At 38.1% G+C, this 18,088-nt stretch overlaps 1 protein-coding gene across 1 annotated transcript; it reads left to right on the forward strand.

Moving 5' to 3' along the window:
• Positions 1-570: 570 nt before the first annotated feature.
• Positions 571-13,003, forward strand: LOC140232354 (electron transfer flavoprotein subunit alpha, mitochondrial-like). The gene is made up of 8 exons (XM_072312480.1): positions 571-711; positions 3,721-3,870; positions 6,546-6,810; positions 7,263-7,373; positions 8,631-8,735; positions 9,666-9,817; positions 10,760-10,906; positions 11,644-13,003. Exons 1-8 carry the CDS (start codon positions 667-669, stop codon positions 11,674-11,676), a joined length of 1,008 nt encoding a protein of 335 aa, XP_072168581.1. The 5' UTR covers positions 571-666; the 3' UTR covers positions 11,677-13,003.
• Positions 13,004-18,088: the final 5,085 nt, after the last annotated feature.

Genomic DNA, 18,088 nt, shown 5'->3' on the forward strand with positions numbered 1-18,088 from the left:
TGAAAGAGCAAAAAAAAAAAAAAAAAAAAAACGCGACCCGAAATTTCCGTGATTTTCGGTCGGTCGCGAAGGGCAAACAAACCATTTTTTTTTTTTTGCCTAATATTAGAATGAAACGTCAATGAAGGTAGAAAAGTTAATGAATTTATCAGACGTTCTGCACTTCATCAGGAAGGCCGTGTGTATAGCCTAACCGAATTGCATAGATTTATCAGTCACAATTAATATTTGTAGCGAGATAGAGATTAAGGAAATGCACTGTCTAAATCAATTTTACCTTAAAAATACAGTAATGTTGATAACTTCACGAAGTTGCGGAACGGATCGCAAAGAAAGAAATAATGCTCGATATGTTAGGGTAGCAACTCTTGTGGAATGGCAACTTCCCATAGCTACAGCCAATAATGGCGCTGGATTGTTGACGTTACTATGATAATTGCCATTCCAGCAAGAGTTACTGTCCTATCAGAGCTGAACCCTAATTCCTTATCTTTCTCAGGGATCCCTCTAATTTTTTCACCACGGTCGATTTTCGCATGATGTAACAATCGGCATTCTCTTGTGTATGACACTAGAGGGCGTGCATCAATTACGCAAGTTTAGAAAATCAGCGAATGCTCTCGGAACTTCACTTGAGACGTAACTCACTCGGGACCTAAATTAAACATGTTTGGACTCGTGAGCAGACATTCAAGACGTATTGGACAAACTGTAAGTCAACTCAACATTTGCTTGACTTGATATTTTTTTTTTTTTTAGTTTTTACTCTGAGAGAGAATTTAATCAATGCAATTGCTTCAACGGGTGAGTGAAATATCGAATGCTACAGTCCCGTGTATAGGAAACTGCGTATGAAAGACCTGCTGACCTCTGCATTCATGAAGTTCACCTTCTAACAATGTCTAACGTTAAAACTAAAGTGCTCGACTTCTAAGTTCTAGTTTATTGGGTATTTATAAAGGATTTGGGCATTGAAAAAAAGTACACAAATACTCAGTTCGTCGTAAAATTCATTACCCCCCCCCCCCTAAAAAAAACAACAACAAACAAACAAACAAACAACAAAACAAAACAAAAACTAAAACAAAAACCAAACCTTACCGGCCGTCGAGCCGCTAGCCGTCATCCATCCAGATGGCCCTATTATTCCTGTGGGAAGAGCTCTCATGCGTCATGGACTCGGTGTAACTCTAAATTACTCTTGAAGGATGCCACACCACAGTGGGTGCAGACACAACAATGTTCTGGGCCAATCTATGAGTCTGGGAGGGAGTTCCATGGCTTGACCTTAGGCTTGACCTCTTATTAGAGTAGAAGTGACCAGCAAGCTAATTGTGTCTGTGATAAAGCTTGTAAGAGTGACCTCTTAGTGTTTTGGATGGGGTAGAGAAGAAAATATCTGGTTTGGTTTTATAATGGCCATTTACATTAGAAGCTTGTAGGTATCTAGATCAATCTTGATTCTTCTCCCCTGAAGAGGTTCCAGTCTGATTTTGTCACTACATAAACGTAACCGTAAGCATCTTGTAATGCTTCAATGTCTTTCTTTGTAAAAGGACTCCAATCTGTGGATGCATATTCCAATGCTGGTCTAGCTATGTAGATTGGTAAGATGTGGTGACTTTAACTTCACTGAATCCTGTAAAACAGCGTCAAAACATGGCAATCTTCTTACTTACTTGGTTTACTTGGGTGTAGAGACGTAAAGCATCTGCTTACACTGTTACACATGTATGTGCCCCTCGTTACACTATTTGTCTCTGATATGGATTATGTTTCAGTGGGTGGCTTTCCCAATGTCTCTCTAGTGCCGACTTGAATTGGTTTACGCTGGTGGCTTAGACGGCTGCTTCTGGTATAGAGCATTCCAGTTATTTATGCTTCTTACAGCAAAGGCATTTTGTCTCAGCCGCAGTCTAATTCTTGGTTTCTTCAGTTTCAAGCTGTGGCCTCTGGTGTTGCTGCATTCAACCATGTCGAAGAATTGAGTACCATACTGTCAAGATGATTTATTCCCTTTATGATCTTGAATATCTGAATGAGCTTGGCTTGTTGCCTTCTGTGTGCAAGGGTGGGTAGCTTGAGGATTTTCAGACGCTCTGCATATTCCAGATGACGAAGGTGGGGGATCAATCTTGTTGCCCTCTGTTGTACTTTCTCAAGTAGGTCTTCATCCTTTTTGAAAGGAGACCACACCATATTGCAATACTCAAGTGTCGGTCTTATTAGTGCTCTGTACAACTTGAGCCATCCCTTCTCATTCAGTGCCGAAAAGGATCTCTTGACGATTCCAAGTTTGACATTAGCTCTTTTGGCAAGCTCAGCTGTTTGTGCACTGAATGTAAGGAATCTATCACAGATGACTCAAAGATCTTTTTCAGAGATGTCCTGAGTGATCTCCTTCTCACCATCCTCTCCTGACATGGTACATGTATATTGATGACATGGGTTACTTCTACCATAGTGCACAACTTAACATTTGATGTCATTGAACTTGAGTTGCCATGTGCTTCCTCACTTTGTTACAGCATTTTTAAATGCCATTAAGGGAGTACTGGTAAGCTACAAAATGTAAAGCTGCACGTATGCGTGAAACAACACATTTCTCAACATTGAAGTCTAGCAGCCAGTGCTTGGACCATGCCCCCTTACAGATGGTTTAGAAAAAACTCTCATGCAATCAAACAAAGAAGCAAAGATGAATTGTGATTATAAATCAAGATGTTTCTCACCTCTGATAAAGTGATAGTGAAAGCAGAAAGCAAAGAAAATCTTGATTATCAGTAGCAAATCAAAGTCCAGTCAGGGGTGTTTTCAAATCTTATGTTTGTTTTGTGGTGTGGACTTTCGTTATGAAAGGCTTGACCTCCGAGACGTGATTGATAGGAGCCGGAGCTCAGTTCAACCTTACATACCATAGTACTTCGTCCACAGACTGCATGAAATGTAAATGCGATCTACTGTAATCTAATAATCAAAGGGAAATATGAAGAGAATTCCATAAAATTATTTTTTTTTTTGGAAAAAAGAACACATTCTTTTAGTCTTGATTTGTTACTGATGCATGTCAGATATCCTCCTGCCTTCTGAAAGAGGCAAGTTAAACTTAAATGCACATTCTTTATACAAGAAAAATGAAAATATGTTGCCTTTTCTTTATATTTTCTTTGTATTGTTCTATGCTTGTGACATGACAAGCTGTAATAGTGTTCTCATCCAGCAATGGCGGCATAAAAACTTTAAAAATGTATAACTTTGAACAGATTTTCCTATTTTCCTCAAACGTTCACTAATATATGTTCTAAATTCTAAATGCTCATTCTGTCAATCCTTGTGTATAAGAAGATGAACTTGTCCTTCAATGCACCATAATAATTTATTACGTGCCCATATGACCATCTGTGACCATGTGTTCAGTCTTAATAGGCTGAATAGCACTCTTGGCCATTGAGTAGTTGAATTCCATTTGTAAATTGATTGTGCATTTGTGATACAGGTTTGATTTCATGGTTCCCAAGAGATTTGAAGTGATTGAGCCTGTGTAGGAAAGGCAGCAGGCATATTCTATGGAATGATACCTGTAATCCTTGTAATATGGAATACATGTATATATAAAACATATCAAAATGTGACAGCAGAGATTTGCTACTGAAATTCAGAATTTCATTCCCTTCTAGTGGCATACTTTTTTTTTTTCTATCGTCACCCTTTCTTTTGTAGCTGTCCTATCTGCACAGGAATAACAGCACACTGATCGTTGCTGAGCACAACAATGAATCGCTGGTGCCCATCACCCTCAACGCCATCTCGGCTGCCAAGAAAGTAGGGGGAGAGATCTCTTGTTTAGTTGCTGGTACCCAGTGTGCTAAGGTAAGGGTAGTCTGACTGAAGACCAAGTCACAATGCGCCTGTGTATAATGTGTGTGAAGTGTACCAAAAATTAGCCTCAGTTCCAGGCTTTTATATGATTTACTAATTGATGTAAAAGAGTATGATTTTGCTAAAAGTGCAATTACTTAACCCCCCCCCCCATGTATGTGGAGTTAGGTGCAGCAGACACCTATTACATGCTGTAGAAATGCATTGAATCTGTGAGAAGAGCCTATCATGGTGCATGTGTCTATGACTGTATGAAATATTGATTGATTATTTATGAATTATTGATTGATACTCATTGGTTGAATTGTGGCAATATTGACCATGGATTTGTTGCGCTGTACAGCAGATGAGCTGTCACTGTGGCAGTGCTCGGCAAAGTGTAACTATCAGTTCAGGATATCCCCATACTAGAGTTGTCTTATGCAGCAAAGCAAAAATTTGATAACCAAATCAGCAAAAGGATGTGTTTTTAGGGATAGTATTGAAAATTCTTCCATGGGTTATTAGATTACAAGATTATTCATGTGACATTATGTAGCGGTTAGCCTGTTAGGAATGTTCTAGAGTTTGCAGTTCAAAAATTTCATCATGGCCCGTTACAGTGTAGGCAAGGTAATGGTTTTTGTCAACCTGATTATGTGTAAATGAAAATGACATACATTGTACATGTAGGGCATTACATGTAGGAAAGTTTTGGCTGAGTAGAGGGCTTTTTATCGTAATGATATTCTTTTTATCGTACAAAAGTGAGCACCCTTTCCCTTGGCACACTGAAAACTTACTACACTTCCTCCCTCTGTTCAAAGTCCAATGTTTAGAGCAGAAGTGTCAATACGCTCTGCAATACACTGAACCACATCAGACCAAAGTTTGTGCTGAGTTGGCAATTCTTAAGAAGTGAACAACACCCAAAGGTTACGTACTGATCGTAGCACCCACCAGTCATGAAGCATTGTTCAACTGTTAATCTTTGGATATGTGTACAGATCCACAACTGGTTTGAAGTGGCTTGATGGTACATTTTCCCAACACAGAGCATATCACTGTTTTATAAATATACAGTTGTATCATTGTTTTTGTAAAGTTTCCAACCAAATGTTTTTATTAGAAAATATGATGGACTTAGTGTTGTTCTCTTACAACCCATAAAACAAACAAATAAAAATAACCTGCTATAACAACAACAACAACAACAACACAAAACCCAAAAAAACACAAAAAGAGAAAACATGCTGATGTTGGTAATGGTTATAACAATTACATTGCATCAATATTTGTAATGAAAATGGTGACGTCAAACTTTTTTGTCATATGAAAGAGCAATTGACTCATCTCTTTTCGAAAATAGGAGAATGGTCTTAACCCTAACTAGGCCGGGGGGGGGCCTCCGAGGCCCCCCCCCTCGACGTTTCGCGCGATGTATCGCTATCGCGAGAAGCTATCGCCGCGACGTTTCATGACTTTTTTCTTTCGAGTCTCCCGCATCTTTTGACACCAAAAGGGTGTGCGGTTCCGAAGTTGCGCATAAATATGCACGTGCATGTCAGACCAAAAATTGCTCAAAAACGTGAATTTGTGTACAATTTCAATGCAAACTGTGTTTCCAGGCAAATTTCATAAAAGCATGATTATTTTGGGGTTTTATTGATTAAAATCAATTAATAACGCATTTTCTTGGTCGGAACAATGTCACGGACAAATTTCATCGAAAAAACAATGAAAAACATAAAGTCGAAAAAACAAAGAAATACATAAGAAATTCAAAAAACAAGAAAATACTTAGGAAATTTTTTCTGATTGCGCAATTTTTTTCTCTTACATTTGCTAAGGACACTAAAAAGAATATTTACACAAAAAATGTGCCTGTTTTGAGCTTTATTTAGTGATTTATACCAAATTGTCTGATTTCATGCATCATTATGCATAAATTAGCATAATTTAGTGTAAATGATAATTTTTGAAAAAATTAACTTCATGGTACTTTAGATTACATCATAGGCAATGCGTGTGCCAATTTTCGTCGCGATCGCGCGGTCGACTGCCGAGATCTGGAGGGGGGGCCTGGGAGGCCCCCCCCCCCCCCCCCCCCCCCCCCGGCTCTATCATCTACCTGAATAGCCCGGCCTAGTTAGGGTTAAAGATACATTTGGTAACAAGTCAAGGGAATATGTACTTGGCAAAAAAAAAAAAATTGTGGTTTTCTCTTTGTATTGAATTCTTTATATAATCTCTGTCCCATACAATGTATGTTATGTCACAAACTGTAGCACTTTTCTCATCTAGCAATGTCAACATCGACACTTAAAAAATTCAGAAAATTTGAACAGATTGCATGACAGATTTTGTCAAACTTGGCTGATGTGTTCTACCAATATTCCTACATTCACTCAATCAACATAACATGTATATTACAACCTGTAGGGTTGAATTTGGTTTTGTATACTGTCTATAATGGCCACCCAAGGGAAACGAAAAAGAGTGGCCATTGTAGACAGGTGGCTGCCAGATTCAAGGTCGTTAACATGGCTTTTTTCGGGGGGGGGGGGGATTGTGTGTAGTGGTCACATATGACAGGTGGTCGCTATAGACGGTGGTATAGACTGGTTTGAATGTAAAATGATCCATGCTCTTCTTGTTGTTGTCATCCTTGATGATGTCACACGTAGGTGGTCGAAGAGCTGTCCAAGGTACCCGGAGTGAGTCGCATCCTGGTGGCGGAGAGCGACGAGTACAAGGGCTTCCTGCCCGAGGCCTTGACCCCACTGCTGGAGGCCACCCAGAAACAGTTCAACTTCAGCCATATCGTCGCCGGTGCCTCCAGCTTCGGCAAGAGTCTCCTGCCCCGCCTGGCCGCCAAACTCGACGTCGCTCCCATCTCCGATATCATCGACGTCAAGGCCCCCGACACCTTTGTCAGGACCATCTATGCAGGTGACTCAATAGTCCCTCGCTATAATTCATTCACTGTAGTTTGTTGAAATGTACAGAGAGAGCTGTGGACAGTATCACTTTCAGGTTTTGTCAATTTTGTAGAGGACGCCACTTTTCCCGACACATCATCAGTAGCAAGTTTATGTGTTTGTTGAAATAATGGTAGTTTTAGCTTAGTGTTATGTATTCCCTAGTATGTCCTAAAAAGATACAAAACATTAATGAAGGATAAATTCATATCGAAATTCATCATTTTCGGCATCGCTACAATATGTGAACCCCACCAATGCTGATATATATATTTTTTCAACATTATTTGGGTATGTATGTATTTTAATTACTTGAGTGTGTTTGTTTTACGAATTTATATGTCCTCTTGGAAGTGATCTCCATTGTAGTTTGATACTGATGTGCGCTCGACTTGCTGCCTGCTTTTTCGCTGTCACATTCAGGTAACGCAATTGCAACTGTAAAGTCCCTCGACGCTCTCAAGATTTTCAGTGTTAGGGGAACAGCATTTGATCCGGCTGAAACATCTGGAGGATCAAGTGCATCGGAACCAGGTATGAAACTGTCTCCTTGTCCTTTATTTTAATGTGGAAATGTCATAGGCATATCGCTGCTGTTAGTATTTGTTTTCAACTTCAGTTTTCAGTCTGATGTTTGATTTCTAGTTTTCATTTCTAGTCCATTACAATTCAAAGTACTGGCAAACATGTACATTTGTGAATAGATATATGAAACATGTTTTTGCATTATTTTGATGTTTGATTTCTAGTTTTCATTTCTAGTCCATTACAATTCAAAGTACTGGCAAACATGTACATTTGTGAATAGATATATGAAACATGTTTTTGCATTATTTTAAAGGGGTAGTACAGTATTGGTGGAGATGAGAATTGGGCTTTTCACTTTTTGCGAGATACCAAGAAACCACTTATGATATAGTACAGAGCATACCATTTTAAGAGGAATTCAAAGTTTATTTGATGAAAATTGGGTTTGGAATGACTGAAACATCCAAAAACAAAGTGAAACAAAGTGATCGTAATAAAGTGTGCGTCCCACACTTTATTAGAATCACTCTTTTTTTATATCTCAGCCATTTCAAAACCAATTTTCATCAAATAAACATTGAATTCCTCATAGAATTACATGCTCTTTCATATTTCATACGAGGTTTCTCATTATATCACCAAAAAATGTTAGAAACCTGAAATTAGGTCTCAACCAAAACTGTACGATCCCTTTAAAATCCTGAACAGTGATCTAATTTATCATTTGGGAAGATCATTGTCAAGAATTAAATTTGAAGAACTATCCATTGTCTCCAAGGGAGAAGATACCACACAAAATGACAAATATTGGAAGACATACTACTGATGTATATATATGTATGTGTATGTATATTATATATATATATATATACATACACACATATATATATATATATATATATTATATCTTCATACATTTCATTTTTTTCCTGAGGAAAGTGAATTGTGTTCATAATGTGCACATAATGTGCACATTGAATCTAGTTACCAAGTACAGTCAACCTTGTCTAAGTTGAATCTATTTGGACTGGAGAAATAGCTTCACCTTACAGAAAATTTGACTTACGAGGAATAAAAATCAGTTGAATATACCAGGTAAAGAGAAGAGGACTTGAAAAGACCCTTCGACTTAGGCGATTATCCGACTTATGCGAGGTCGACTTAAGCAAGGTTGACTGTAGTCAGTTATCTTCCAACATTGGAATTGGATGTCATGGTGAGAGCTATTGTTGTATTTTACATTCTTATAAATGTCCATCCCAGCCCCTGCTTGTGACGCCAAGAATGACCAGTCAGCGTGGGTAAGCCAGGCGCTGAGCAAGAGTGACCGACCAGAGCTCACCAGTGCAGACTGTGTTATTTCAGGAGGTGAGAATGATTGACCACAAAGTGTTGTTCCCCCCCCCCCCCAAACGCTATGAAGGTCAAGGAGTGTGTATAAAGGTGTGAGTTTCATATTGAGGTTTCACAGGCAGGCACAAGCTGCTGTCCGACAATGTGATGCTAGCATGTAGTCAGTGTCGAAGTTCATTGCCCATGTATATGAGATCTCCTTGCAGCCCTTGATGAAAAGATTTTGATAAGTTTGGTTGATTAAATGTCATGGTCACTTTCTGATGGAGGACAGCAGTTCCGTAATGTGGGATAAGTGTGCATTAACCCATCATATGTTCACTGAGTTAGCAGCCAGTATCAAGGTTTCAATCTTGCTATGCCAGATGTATTTCAAAACTTTCACTTAACAGCAGCTCGTGCCAGCAGGAGACTCGCTCCTCGAGAAATGAAAATTTTGTGCATTTCGTGCACCCAGAGATTTGTGTGAAAATAAATGCACATAAATATTTTTTGCTTGCCCTATATGTTCCAGTACTTGATGTCTTGATTTCACAGAATTACATACTCGCAAAACTCATCTTACCTTGCTGAGCATGAAAAAGTACTCATGTTAAGATATCCACTTTTACAGTAGTAAGCACAAGTAAAATTTGGACTCTTTGAAGTATTCTATAACTATTTTGATCAGTCATGTGCCCAATGCAGTCCACCAAGATCATGAAGCGCACATAGACTATGATGGTGTGTCGGTTGTGAGCAAACTGGATGATAACACTCCTGAGGATGTGAAAAAACATGGTCATGGCACGTAAAAGATTGATTGTATGATGCTTCATCTATTATTCATTGCCCTGATCATGATTGCCATGACCGTGTAAATGTGACTAAGGGATTCAGCATATTGATGAGAAACCTGCAAAGATACCAGATATATCTGTGACTTTCTGCTTCCCTCCTGATCAGGGAGGGGGATGAAGAATGGAGAGAACTTTGAGCTCCTGTACCAACTCGCTGGCAAGCTGAACGCTGCGGTTGGCGCCTCGCGTGCAGCGGTTGACGCCGGCTTCGTCCCCAATGACATGCAAGTTGGACAGACGGGAAAGATCGTTGCTCCAGTGAGTCCATGAACTTCTCTTTCTATCACCATTCTCCAGTTTTCTCAACACCAACATTAATAATGACTGCTACATTTTTTTTTTCCTCCTTCAGACCTGTTCTTTATAATTTCCTATCCTACCAGGGGTTGTGACCAGGATGTATTAATGAATAATATTTCTTTGTAGCTTTGATATTACAAAAATGGGAGAACAGTAGCTCACATGAGGAGATATTTCATCTTGTTGTTTCCTAAGTGAGACCTGCATTTTCTCATAATGAGTCGATGCATAGGTATTCATTCATCTCAAGCAGAAACCAGTACTGAGTGCTAATTTTGAGCTTGTAGATCTCTCTCTCTTTAATGGAAGCCTTTCTAATGTTTGTTGTCTTTTTCTTGTCAAAGATGGTCATTGGTATCAACATAGAATGTGTCATACATTGTATCTGATTGCCTTACTTCTGTGTAATGAAATCAACACACATTTTTAAAATTCAAGTGTAATTACGGGGTACTGTAATTGATAGTTTTACACTGTATGTCTTGCCCTCAAATTGCTATCAGACAAAATCACTGCGTGCATCATGCAAATATTTCGAAATAACTGTGAACTATCTGCAGCTGTATGTGTGCCATGAGAAGTCATGTATCGCACAACACACAGACCCAATTTCTTGTGTAGACATGGCAGAGTGATTGATAAATGACTCCCTTCTCCCTCCAATAATAAAATACCTAGCAACCCCTTTAGCAACTGTTACTGAAATTATTTCAAATGTTTGTCAGACTCATTGCAATTCTGCAGTTGTACTCTACTTATCCATAGATGTGATTTTTAATGACAGGACATTAAAGCACTATTGCACTAGTTTTAAAGAGCAGCAATGAGGCCCTCTCATTCAAATTAATAAATTCTTGAATCAGTTGTAATAAGGCTTTCTTGTGTTCTCTGTATCCATAGCAACTGTACATTGCCGTGGGTATCTCTGGTGCAATTCAGCATCTTGCTGGTATGAAGGACAGTAAGACCATCGTTGCTATCAACAAGGACCCCGAGGCCCCCATCTTCCAGGTGGCAGACTTGGGTCTGGTGGCTGACCTCTTCAAGGTAAGCCCTTTCATAAAGAGTACCCAGACAGGAACATTATACAGCGACATAAATAAGCACCAAATTAATCAGAGTTTTAGTAATAGCCATGGTTAAAAAAAACAAAAAAATCATGGGGATACATACTCGGGCAGGATTCAAACCTACAACCTCATGATCATAGGTTCGAATCCTGCCTTAGTATGTATGTGTGTGTGTGTTTGTGTTTGTGTGTGGGGGGGGGGGGAGCTTGTACCATTAAACTGGAGGGTGTTAAATTATTCTAATGCTTCAGTTGATGTGTGCCACACGCATATCATACTTGCCAACTAGTAAGATTTTATCAGATTCAGTAAGATTTTTTACGTTAAAAATAGCAAAATCAGATTTTCTGTCAGAGAAATCAGATTTTTGAAAAATATTTAGATATACCTTTCATGTGTATTTTCTGAAGATTTGACCGAAAGTAAGATTTTTAACTTCAGTTTGCATATAAAATAAGATTTTTGCAATCCACGAGTAAGATATTTAATCTTTAAATGTTGGCAGGTATGGCATATACAAACATGCCAGAAAAGAGACAAATAATGCCCCGCCCTTGCAGTTCGTCCCACCTATCTATCATTTGTTTACAAACGATATTTAGTATTGATGTGACATACTACCATTAGAGGAGAAGAAGTTCTAAGTGTAATACCAGGAAGTCCTATGTGCATGCTCATTGTGCTAACCATTTGTTACCGATTCCTCCATGACAGGCCGTCCCAGAGATGACAGAGAAACTGGATTAAGTATGGCACCCTTACCATGAGGCCAGTGGACACCGTTCAGAAGGGACACTGCTCACCCTCAAACACAAACTTTCTCCCACTCAGAAAGGACTGACAAAAAAAAAAAAAATCAACCATAGACAACCAATCATCATTATAGCCACGCCCTGTTTGCCCCTTGTGACTTTGAGCAGTGTGGGATGCAGTCTATGTGAATGATCAGTCTTCAGTCTCAGTATTTCTGTGGGTTGAATGTATTCCTGTTTCATATTGTTACTTTGCCATTTCCTAAAATGGCATGAAACAAAATTGTCTGGGATGAAAATCCTGCGGTCCGGCACAAATCTTTCGTGAGCCAAGCTCGTTTGATTAGTACAAGGATGCAATAAAACTTCTCATTAATTTGAAACTTTCATGTTATAGTTTGTGAGTAAACTAGCCAATTATAATTAACTTTGAGACGTGTGATATATGATTATTGCAAGGTTTTTTGCTGTGGTGCCTATACCATACAAGTTTATCAGCTCTTGGGAAATAGTTGCATCTACTGTTCATCTTTAAGCAATTAAAATTCAGTCAAAATTCAAATAATGAATTTGCTTTCTGATACATTTGAATATAAGAGATACACAACTTGACGACTTGAAAGTTTGAAAGTTCAGTTTTCGTGTACAGTCAACCTGGAAGTAAAATTTTAAGGTTGATATTGAGCACTGAATCTTTCAAGATAGAGCCATTGGGTAAGCTGACAGTGATTTGCCATGGCCCACATAAGTGCATAAGTGGCCCCAGTCCTGTCCAACCAAATTCATGAGTTAAAGATGTGCATTCCTCAAATTTAATGTGCATGGAGAAAATCAGAAGTGCATTGAATAGACTATACTTGAAGTTTCAAGATAAGCATTTTATTCATGCAAGTTTCAGCTCATCTTGATGAGCAGCAAGATAATATTGAAAGGAACAAGGATTGCCAGTAGGTGATTTACTGATTCCAACATTAAAGTTGCTTTGGGAGTGTCACTGCAATTCCATAGATTTTACAAATAAATGGTAAGTCATCCTTGGGAATAGGAAATAGCAGTCATTATTTTGTTCTTGTGAAAAAAAAAAAAAAAAACCCACAAAGCAAAATTAGCTGACATTCTGTTAAAATGATATCAGTCTATGTTGATATTGTCACGTTGTTTATATTACATGGAGGAATATGAATTTACCTTTCAGTGTGCATAAGTGGTAAATTTCACTGAGAAAATTAACATTGTACCACTGCATAGGCCGTGTCACAATTCCATTTCAGATGATGTTGAAAGATATGTTTGAAATATATCACTGATATGTCAATGCACAATTAATGGAGTTTTATTATGCATTTCTTTCATATGTAAAGTTTGTGCTGTCTTTCTTTGAGAAGACTCTTTAAATATGGTGTCTTATACATTGTTTTCAAAGTGACAGAGAGCCAACGTGGCTAGTGAAGAGGATGTGTGTGGATGTGCATAGACGTGTGTCTGTCTGTGTGTCTGTGCTTGTTAATGAAAGAGAGACAACTCTTGCACATTTTCTTAACCCTATTCTAACTGGGGGGGGGGGGTCAAATTGACCCCCCCCCTCGACGTTTCGCGCCACGATTCCGCAACGCGCAAAGATTTTGCCGCGTCGTTTCATGACTTCTTTCATTTAAGTCTCCCGCATATTTTGAGACCAAATTTGCGACGTCCGGGTACACCGTTCTGAAGTTATGCAATGTTTTGCATATGCATGTCAACCCGAAAACTGCTCGAATTCATGATTTCGTGTGCAAATCCAATGCAAACTGTGTTTTTTTGTTTACTTGATATAAATTAGATTATTTCAACTTTTAACTATTGAAATAAATCAATTCTAATGTAGATAAGCTTGAAAAAGTGCCTGCAACAAATTTTGGCAAAAAACAATAAAAAACAAAAGATCGAAAAAACAATAAAATACATAAGAAATTAACAAAACAATAAAAAACAAAAGAAAATTATTTTGATTGCGCTATTTTTTTACAAGAAAATTGTTTGATGTGTCTTGAGGAACTCTGACACAAAAATTTAATAATCCTTCAGTCTTTTTGATGGAGTTATAGGTGAAAATATGATTTCATGCGTTAATTTGCATAATTAATTTATTAAAAAATATGAAATCAACATTTTTCTATTGTATGACCATGTAATCTTGTAGCTGACATCCGGCTCTATGTACAGGCAAAATTTTGCGGCGATCGTGCGATCGGCGGCCGAGATCTGAAGGGGGGGTCAAATTGACCCCCCCCAGTAAAAACTTGGTCTCAAATAGCCCAGTTAGAATAGGGTTAAAGCTGAAACATAGTACTCGGTGAGACCTTAACATTCACCATTTTGAATTTGCCTGCTATGTATGGGAAAGATTTACCAAGAAACTTATCTGGCAGGTGCCATTTGCCAGGATAATAGAGTTGTTTTGTAATACATTCTGAGATCATAGAGTGTGAAATAATAAAAGCTGGTATACCGACTTTTTTCCGGAAACACCCTCCCACGGTCATTAGTGCGTGTGTAGAACGCTGCTAGTGGGTGATGATTGGATCATGTCCAAGCAGTAGATTTGAATCACACGCAGAACAGACTGCATGCAATTCACTCTTGCAAGTGATGGATACTAATATGGCCTGATATATCGTAATTGATATTATCAAATGTAAAACATTCTATGACAACCATGATTGGGTAAGCTCTAAAACTGAAGTACTTCTGGTTAACCTTTTCGGTGGTTGTTTGGTTCATATTTCGCATTTTCATCATTACCCAGTTGTGTTAGCTTGGCATTCTTTCACACATTTCTTATACATTAGTGGACAGATTAAAGCAAAAATGAACATTTCTGCGAGCGCAAGAGACCTATGTTTTGGCTGTAAACAAACAGATTCACGTACAGGGTGTATTCACAACTTTACACACACACTAATATGCACCAGCTGATATGCACTGACTTGTGGAATAATTTCAGTGAATATTCATAACAAGTGTACAAAGCTAACTCCATTCCAAGTCTCTTGTACATGTAAAATGTTCAGCCAAACTGGAATTACTGAAAAACAGTGTGTTTTTGCAATGTATGTTGTTATTGTGTGTGTGTGTGTGTTAAGCCATCTGGTATACATGTATGACTTTATCTGCAGTATTTACATGGTATTCATGCATTAGCTGTGAATGCACGCGTACGGAGATACACCTTGTAGAGAGCAGACAGACAGACATAGACACAGACACAGACACAGACACACACACAAACACACACACACACACACACACACACATACAAACAATAGATTTGCAAATATAATTGCCCAGTTCTGTGGAAGGTTGCATTTATCCTAAGAGTATAAGCTATCACATGGAACTCTACTCACACACATACTCATACACATACACATACACATACACATACACATACACATACACTGAGATTTCCTAGGTGGAGTTAAATCTTTATTACATAAACAATCCACAGAGATGCACTTCTGAGGCATGCAGTGCCAATGAACTAATAAAGAATTGAATTGAGACATACATTATCACATACCAGTATATCACAAGTAGGCTTGTGAGTGCTCTATACCAAACATAATGTGAAGAAGAACAAAACACTAAAATAAGTACTTTATTAATAGGAGGGAAGAAAACTCGGAAAAGAAATGTGGAAAGATATTACTGAGATTGCTACATTGGCCCTCTCTTCCATGAAAAAAAGAAGAAGAAAGCAATACTGTATGTCTTTGTAACCATTAGAATCCACAAGGATGAGTCCTGTTGTACATTGATATTTATGTGCAGAACATGACTAGATTTGCAACAGAGAGTTAATAGACAAACATTTTAAGTACAGCAAATAAGGCAGTGAATGCTGCACAACCTTAAAAAGATTTTTCTGTATGTGACAGAAATCATAGAAAATGGAAAAAGTGACACAAGTTGTTACATTCTGGGTGCACAGATTAAGTGGGGGAGGAAATCAGTGGTAGATAACTTTTTTTCAAAAGACCAATATGCAGCTTCTTCAAAATATCATGTACTTCACAGTCATGTAATTATATATCCATACTAGTTCATAAATACATTTCAGAAAATGTAAACATTGAATTGTAAAAAAAAAATAATAATAATAATAACAGTAATAATGATTATAATTATGGCTTTCACATATAGTCTGCATCATATGAAACAAAAGACAAAATAAAGCAAGACAAAACTGAAGAGAAATAAGATTATGTCAGACGACAATGCAATGCCAGTGACTTTTCATGCAAACTTTGCTAGCTACACAACATTAGGAAAAAGTCTATACTTTGTACAAAATTTCACATCATATAATGCCACTTGTCCTGCCCACAATATTCCCTGCATTCAGCATTTTGTTGCCATTTTTGGCGGTAAAAAAATAAAACCCACGAAAAACAAACAAATAAAACAAAAGCACAAACTGTTTGCCAAAAGCAATTTACTGGAAATCCTAGCAAGTCCCACGACAATCATTTTATTCACACAATATTTTGATGTTCCCCCAAGGAATTTCATACACAACTGTGAATTGACATTGAAGGGTCACTTATTGTTTTAACCTTTAATAAATGACATATTGCATAATGAGAACCAAGAGACATTATCTATGGAGGAATCTTACAGAATAAACCCCTGTCTAAAACACACTCATGATGTACTGGTATGTTGGTGTACCTACTAGTTAAAAGAGCCACAGGCTTCAGTTGACTGGACACACTAGAACATATTCTTGATGCGACTTTCACACAGAATTTAGCACTTTGTTTTTCTTATGCCACCATCTCAATCTCTTAGATCATTAAGTTTTCAGACATGCCACCACATGTAACTCAGAAGCCAGCAAAAACTCACAGTTTAAGACTTCGTACACACTGTTGTTTTGCGAGGAACATGAATGTTCTTCTAAATATCTATTCACCAGACACATTCTTCTCCAAATAAACACAAGCAGAAATTTCCCAATTTAAGCCCCTGTCACACTTTGCCAGATAGGCCCACCATGCAAGAAACATGTTTTGATCATCCGTTGTTCAAATCGTACATCCAGTGGACAAAGTGTACAGTTTCCATTTCAGAGGAGCATACATGCATAATCTTGGGGCCAAACAAAACACACCTGGGGCGATTGTGTACAGGACAGTGAAACATGTCCAAACACATATGAACCGCATACCCACAGGACAAAATACACAAGGAACAAATGGGTGACGTATGAGACGTACATCGAACGTCAGAGAACTGTGCATATGTGTTTGATACGCTGTACATAGCCGTTCCATCTCTTGCAGCAATGGACTCTACAGGAGGCCTAGCGGATGGAAATGCATGAAAATGACAAAGTACAGTACAGATACAGGAGGAAAATTACAACTACCGGACAAGGGTCAGATTGGGTCAAAGGACCGGAAGATAAATGTCCATCCAAAGGATAAAAAGGACATGAAATCCATTTTAACGGATATCAAGGGATGCCAAAAATTCAGTAATTGTTTCTCATGCATTTGCCTTATCCAGCAAAGTGTGACAGAGTCATTAGAAATGAAATATCTCTACCTCAAGACCGGCCAAATTCCACAAGAGACTACCAATAGTCCTGCAAGGCTTGTGGAAGTGGAATGCTGTAAAAGTAGAAATTTTCGTGCACACTGCGCGACTAGAAATTAGCGTGAAAATAAAAGCATGAAATATTTTTGCTCCGTATATGGAAAATTATTCAATGTTATGATTCTGAGAAATTAGAAATACTCAAAATTCACCTTGCCCGACCAAGCACAAAAGATTACTCCGATGAAAATTTCCACTTTTACAGTCAATTCCAAACTGAATGGAAGGAGACGAGAGATACATAGCACTTGGCCACAAAATTTCTGAAAAATTCGCGAAGCCACTATACCCTGCCACACTAAAGCATATATTTGACTACTGAAGTAATATATTCTTAATTGACCAGCACAATATATTCACAAAAATTCATAAACTCAGAGTTGAAATCGATATGTTTTTTTTTTCCTCCCCCTCTCTCCCACAACTTAAGACTCAATTTTTGGTAATTTGCTATAACATGACCACAATGCATATCAACAACCGTTTCTGACGTTGAATCTGAGGAAATTTTTGCACTATTTCCACTTGAAATGGACTTGAAGATACACAAAGCTGATTGCGATATAAAATTACAGTCCATTATCTCTTATTTTTCATGACTGACTGGCAGAACAATGCTATTTCGCATGGGGGAGGGGGAATTGCAAAGCATCCCCTACGTATCTATGCGATACTTGCTGAGGAATCTGAGCATGTGTATGACCGTAACATCTGAACTACAACAGATGGACATATGAGCTTTGTTCTGCACATTGATTGATAAGCAA

This window comes from Diadema setosum, chromosome 8, assembly GCF_964275005.1.
Source record: "Diadema setosum chromosome 8, eeDiaSeto1, whole genome shotgun sequence".
Lineage (NCBI taxonomy): Eukaryota > Metazoa > Echinodermata > Echinoidea > Diadematoida > Diadematidae > Diadema > Diadema setosum.

Bases quoted from the DNA above. Each gene is read 5' to 3' on its own strand.
- LOC140232354 (XM_072312480.1), top strand. From the start codon at position 667: ATGTTTGGACTCGTGAGCAGACATTCAAGACGTATTGGACAAACT. The intron at 712-3,720 runs GTAAGTCAACTC...TTTCTTTTGTAG, and splicing joins CAAGACGTATTGGACAAACT to CTGTCCTATCTGCACAGGAA. The intron at 9,818-10,759 runs GTGAGTCCATGA...CTGTATCCATAG, and splicing joins CGGGAAAGATCGTTGCTCCA to CAACTGTACATTGCCGTGGG.